The sequence below is a fragment of the Papaver somniferum genome, chromosome 10 (genome assembly GCF_003573695.1).
Source record: "Papaver somniferum cultivar HN1 chromosome 10, ASM357369v1, whole genome shotgun sequence".
NCBI classification, from domain to species: Eukaryota; Viridiplantae; Streptophyta; class Magnoliopsida; order Ranunculales; family Papaveraceae; genus Papaver; species Papaver somniferum.
In genome coordinates, this window is record NC_039367.1 from 156,073,285 (window position 1) to 156,080,146 (window position 6,862).

The window sequence follows — 6,862 nt, forward strand, 5'->3', positions numbered from 1 at the left end:
ATGCATGCTTTTGAGTAACTCCACTTGTTTTGAAGTATGGGTAATGAAAGATTACGCAATAAAGATTCGTGGACTAATACTTACTTCATCTCAAAACTGGAATTACCGAAAAAACTAACAAGGACTGAGTACTTGATAAAGATAGAATGTTTAAAAACTGGCGAGCTTCTATTAGAAGTTGGTTTTCCAGAGGCTTTGGTTTTATATAATCCTAAGAATGATACGGCTAAAGTTTTGAAGTTTAAAAAGAATCATAGGGCTGAAGTTTTGACGTCCCACAGGAATTTTAGGCCTTCAAGATCCAAATCACTATTCCAAACTTATGAGAAGAGTTTAGTTTCACTTAACTCGGGTACTTATTTCGGAGATAATGTGCCAGTACCGGAAGATATATATTCGGAAGATGAGATTCTTGATGAAGATGAGATTTTTGCTATTTAACTTTTTAAGCATTGGGTACGTATTGAGATCAGTTTAGTCCATAAATCTGCATTTTGCTTTTTTGATATTGAAAGGTTGAATTTTACTTATTATATGTTTTTGTGCTAAAACATTTCTCGGATGATATCTATGAACTTTACCTGCATACCATTGAATGTCTCGTTGTATTTTAAGATTTTCCAGATTAGGATTGGGAATTTTAACTTCATTTTTATGTGTATCATGCCAAATTAAGTAGGGAAATTCCTGAAAGAGGCAGTCTACTAAGATTTCGTTGTTATTCGCATGGCGGACTCCAAGATGCTACAATTATATATAAAAAAATGGATCGTGTTCACATCATAAAGAAAAGTTCTACATATATTTAATGACAGGAAGGCCTTGCCGCTTGCTTATGCAGTGTAGTGCACTGATTGTGTACTCTATTTATGGAAGGGGCTGAGCAAAAAACTAAAACTAAAGTCCCCAGGTTTATATGCAAAGGTACTCCTCCTTGCAACAAAGGCAACCAAACTAGTCCACCAGAAAACAAAGGTAAAATATAGGTGGGCTGAGAGAGTATGAGTCGGGATTCGGACCCATATGGAGACCTCCCAAATCCATGCCCACATACCCCCTACAAGAACGATTTTTCAGGGACCATGGTTTTTTTGAGGGGACCATGGTTTTATTAAGCCACCTTCCCTATAGTTATAAGGGATGTCCTAAAGCATTGAAATGACTAACTTACCCTTAATCTAATTTAATTTAAAACCAACCCAATAACCACCTATATATATAACCACCACCTCCTCCCACCACCACCTCCCACCATCGCCGATTACCACCACCACCAACCACCGATTACCACCACCACCACCTCCCACCACCGCCGATTACCACCACCACCACCTCCGATTATCACCACCACCAACCACCGATTACCACCACCACCTCCGATTACCACCACCACCAACCACCACCACCACTATATATATATATATATATCTTAATTTAAAACATTAACAAAGATATTCTCACAAACTCATTACTTGTCATTCGTTTTTGGTTGAATAAATGAGAAGTAATCATTAAAATGAGTCGAAAAATGGAAGTTGCAGAGAGGTATAATGGAGGGTTTTTTTTTCAGAGAAAAGTTCGGTTATCAAGAATTAATTTTTTCTTAACCAAACTCAGAGTTCGGTTGATTCGCAAAAAAATTCTTTTAACCGAACTCCTTGTATTAGAACAACAAAAGTTCATAAGTTCGGTTCCTTTGCAAAATAAGGATATCACCGAACTTTAGTTTACGAAAATACTGAGAAGTCCACAAGTTCGGTTCGTTCGCAAAAATGTTAAGGTTTTTTGTAACCGAACTCTACCTTTGAAACTTCGTAACCGAACTCTACCTAATTCGCCAAGAAATAAATTTCGTAGTAACCGAACGTTTGCCTAATTGCATATATGCATATATAAGCCCAGTTCGGTTGATTCGCAAAATATGTTGAAGTTTGCGAGCCAACCGAACTTCTAACACTAGGTTACTTTTAACCTGCAGTTCGGTTGGGAACTTGGCTGCGTTGAAATTTGCGAACTAACCGAACACATAAGATGTAGCCAAATAAATTGTTAAGTTCAAAGTTCGGTTACCTACCATTTTATCCTAGGTAACCGAACATTACACTGTACGACCAAAACCTCCATTAACGAGCGAGTTCGGTAACCTGCGTGTTTGGAAAACGTAACCGAACTACTCTTTCAGGTGTGTTCGATTACATGTTCTTGACATATGGCAACCGAACTGGCCCAAATCTACATAAAAAAAAATTCATTTTTTTTGAAAGTTTGGAGCAATTTAACCAACATTATCTAAGTTTGAAGCATACCTGGGTACCCAACTACCCTTCCTCCGGTTGTGGTTGGTAAAATCCATCGTTTTTCATGTTTTCCTTCTTCATCTTCTCTAACTTTACTCTCTCAATAATTCTACTTCTTTAAAAAGAAAAACCATCTGATTTTTTAACCTCACTAATTATCTTTAACTTAATCATCTCACTAATCATTGTACTAACTATTATTAACACTAACTAATCATCACCCAGAATTAATCAGGATGGTAATTTAGGTATTAATATAAATATCTAGATAAGGGGTGACCTAGATTTACTTCTAATGTCTTTACTCAAAATAAAACCATGATCCCAAAAAAAGACAATGGTCCCCAAAAAAATCGTCCCCCTACAAACCCCACGAGATAGATTGCAATTTACTGGTCCATTTGACCACTTTGATTTCCTTTTTTTCAGTTCAGTTTTGTTTCTTTTCTTCTTCTTGGTGTCGGTTGAAGGAATCATTGAAGCCTTATATATATATATATAATACCAAGGTCTTTCTGTTACAGTTTCAAGTTTGATTTTTAAATAGTTTTGTTTTAGTACGTGCTTCTGTTTCTTTTGGTTTGTTATTAGAGAATAACTTAAGGATTTACTTGTTCCACTAGTTGTGAACGTGGTTAGTTGAGTCCTAGTCAGTAGGAGTCATTAGTTGTCTTTTGAATTAGTGTGTTTACTTTCCTAGTTTGTAGGATCTACGGTTGCATGAGGATATCTTGTATCCTTATTTAAAGAGATATGAATGGAAGGAAAAGATATGCATTGAATTATCATAAAACTTTTGTTTAACATCTTTGTTATTCGGAGGCTAGGGCTCCTCTATAAGCCTTGGACGTTAAGGGTTCGTCTGTAAACCCTTTTATCTTCTCTTTTTCACCATATTCATCACCTTCTTACCATAACCATTACCATTCATCTCCACTGCCTGTTTTCATCATCAAGCCATTACCATATTCCCTACTGTGATCGTAACACTTTCATGGTGGAAAAGCACATCCAACCAAAAAAAAAAGAAGGTTTTGAAAGTAGATTATCTTACTTTTTTGGGTTTTGAGTTGTGTTATTAGCTCAAGGATCCATCCATGGAGTCTCTTCCCTCAGATATAGTATTGGATATCGTTTCTAGGGTTCCAGCCGAATCTGTGTTAGAGTGCAAATTAGTTTGTAAATTATGGGGAACTCTCTTTCGCGGAAGTAACTTTGCTAATTTACATCTCAGTCATCAGCTGAACCATCTCCATGGAGGCGGCGACGACGGCAATGATGATCTAGCAGCTTCTAAGGTCGAGCCATGTCTCTTTTTTGCTTGTCGCATTGACTATCCCGCCAACTTCATAACTTTACTTTACCATGGAGGACAAGTAAGTGATTGGATAAGCATCGGTAAGAAATACATTTTCATTGAAAATCTGAAAAGGATCTATCATGCTCCAATGCATACTAACTATTTATCTGATCACTTAGTTGGCTCCTGCAATGGTTTGGTTTGTACATTTCAACTCCACAATTTAGTTCTAGATCCCATCTATATTTGTAATCCCCTTACCAGGGAATATGTTTATCTTCCCGAACTAGTTGTAAACAAAGAAGGCGTTGATCCTCATCGTATAGTCAAAGGAGACGTTGACTTGTGTAATCATATGGCATGTGGATTTGGGTATGTTAGGTCAACCAATGAGTACAAGGTTGTTAGAATCCATTACCTAGACAATGATGGACATGTCGAAGTATACACATTTGGCAGTGGTTGTGGGTGGAGAGCGATAGGTAGAGTTCCCTATCAACTGTCAAAGTTCAATGGGGGTAAGGCTACCAATGCCAATGATGCCATGTATTGGATTTCGTACAACAGAGTTGTGGCCTTTGACTTGGATAAGGAAGAGTTTCGATTGCTATCTGTCCCTCCTTGTCTGCAAAACCGTCAGAACGAAGATAGATGTGGTCTTGTAGCACTTGGAAGGCATTTGTGTCTTTATATGAATAAATTGCGTTGCAAAATCTGGTCCTTGATGGAAAGTAGCGACTCGAAGGAGACCTGGTGAATGGAGTGTGATATAGATTGTGGTCAGCCTATTTTACTTACAAAGAACGGAGAAATCATATTCTTATGCAATAAATCTGTGCTATATAGTTATGACACGAAAACAACATTTTTGAAGATTATTTCCGACGATCCATCAGACGATTACTTCATAAATGTCGAAGCAATTGCTCATCTAAATACGTTTGCATCATTGGAAGCTATGGGAGAAAATTCAAAGAAATGCACGGTTCGTCCACCAAGCGTTCTTGCTCCATGGGATGATCTTGTTGATGAGCTTGACCGAGTTGCTGGATGAGGAAATTGATACACCCCTTTTCAGACTCAGGTGATGATCAGCATTATGATTATTCCTCTCATCTGCCCATTTATATTTGTTTATTGTGACGCAAGTAAGGTCATTGTTTTATTTATTTGATGGTATATTTAATTTTTACTCTACTCCCTTTACTTTTAACACAGCAAAAGTTTTTTCTGGACTTATCTTTATTTTTCTATCATATAATTTTGGCTGCTAGGAAATATAATTAAGAATACTATGCGTGGTTTGAGTTTCTGATCACAAAAATAAAATAAAAAATGTGTGGTACTTCAACTTGGACAGATTCTCTTAGTAATCAATGAATGTTCTCTGGTAAGCAACGCAGGATGGCTTTTTGAGAAAGATCTGACGACAGAACAATTCATCATGTACTACTTCATTGTACGTTCTCATATAAGGTTTGGTCATGCTTTCCTGGATATTGTAAAGTTGATTTAGCAATGAGCGAGACAACGGAAGTCTGTATTATGTCCTGGAAGAAGAAATACTCAAATGCAATTCTTAACTTCATATGGAGCAACCTGCTTCCTTATGTGATGCTGTGAGCGTTATGGATCGAGCGAAATAGAAGGACTTTCCAGGAACCAAATGATGCAATTATTGAGAGGATTATCACTAGGTGCTGTATTATCAGAAATTTAGTCTCGAAGGGTCTGATTGAGGGAAAAGAAAAAAATTCTCCGGCGTCATTCTCAAGAATGATAAGTCTTTTTCGGACAAGTTTGTGAAACCGTATGAGCAAGAATCCCTGCATTGATGCAGGTATTCCAAGGTCAGTTGAATTACCAAGAACTACTTCATAATTTAAGGATTTGTTTAGATGAAAATCTGGTATGTATAAGAATTCAAAGTTCATGTGCACATTTTCTCTCTGTCTTTTGCTTTCTTGCTTCCCCTCTTCATGAATTTAGCTCATAGTTTTAACTATACTTGTCACTTTTCTTGTTTTGTCTAAATGGTTACAAGGTGCAAAAATTATTGTGCATATTTTCTTTACACTTTGTTCTTTGTTCGAGCGCAGTTGCCATATTCCAAAGGATGGTAACCAGAATATGCAGACAGGCCTGTGCAAGACACATATGGTACTCAAGACTCTGGTAGCCGTTAGAAGATCTTGTGATTTCTTTTTGCTGTTCAATCCACGTTCGTAGAGTGAGGGAAAAAAATGTTTCTTCATCTTTCATGAATCCTATGTTGCAGCATCATGGCCTCTCCAATTTGAACATTTTAGTCATTATTTCACGTTCTAACTACATTAGAAATGAAGTTCAATTTTATTCTTTGCACGGACATTGAAATGGGGTGATTAGTCTTCTGCCGTCTCAAGAGAATTTTCGATTCACACATCAACTGGAGGGAACTGTGAAAGCCGCAGTGATGGCCTTGACGAAGAAATGATGTTTTTTTTCTTTTAGATGTTCATGGTACCTATACTTTAACAAAGGTTTGATTAAATGGCAGAAGATGGAGTAATATTTTAGAAGCTACGTGCATGATCATCCTCTAACTTGACAACATGCAACGGGTGGGTCAACATCTAGAACAAGAGCAGCTGTCTGCAGTAGGAGTCGATGTAATTGGGGGTCCATATTGTGGTTTTTGGGTATATTCTGTTATGGGAAGACACATTTGACATTTCTCCTAAAAATTCTCAGTCAGTGCTTCCCAGCTTGACTTTATAAATAACAATAAGGTAAGAAAATTAGGGTTCTTCACTCTTTTTCCTCCTTTCTGCTTCTCTTTCTTATTGTTGTTTCGATCCCGCGGCAGAAGTTGAAAATGTTTCGATCCATATATTGTCAACTAGGAGCGAATCTGAAAAGAACGACCATCGTTAATGGACAACCAGCAGAAACTCGGTATAATCTCTTTACGTATCACAATTCAAATGCTTTCATTTGTATGCACATAATCCATCTATCGACACGTGTCCAAAGATCTACACGTGGAAGGCATGCGGACCACTATATCAAGGGGCACTGAAACTACGAACCACCCAGAAGTAGGGAAAGATGTCCTAAACGTTACTTTACCCAATCTCAAGGATAACTCAAAGATCGACGGTAGGGGTTAAACATACTAACATGGGTGTGATGGGACCTGCAGACAGCTGACTGCGCACGCAGACGACCCAACCACCCATATTAAATGCCCTAACCATAGGGTACGTGTCAAGGTATCTAAGGA

The 6,862-nt window shown here is 37.6% G+C and overlaps 1 protein-coding gene across 1 annotated transcript; it reads left to right on the forward strand.

Annotated features, from left to right (window-relative positions):
- Nucleotides 1–3,101: 3,101 nt before the first annotated feature.
- On the forward strand, nt 3,102–5,043 carry LOC113316898 (F-box protein At3g07870-like). Its single transcript, XM_026565053.1, has 2 exons — nt 3,102–4,681; nt 5,001–5,043. Exon 1 carries the CDS (start codon nt 3,395–3,397, stop codon nt 4,352–4,354), a length of 960 nt encoding a protein of 319 aa, XP_026420838.1. The 5' UTR covers nt 3,102–3,394; the 3' UTR covers nt 4,355–4,681; nt 5,001–5,043.
- The last annotated feature ends 1,819 nt before the right edge of the window (nt 5,044–6,862 follow it).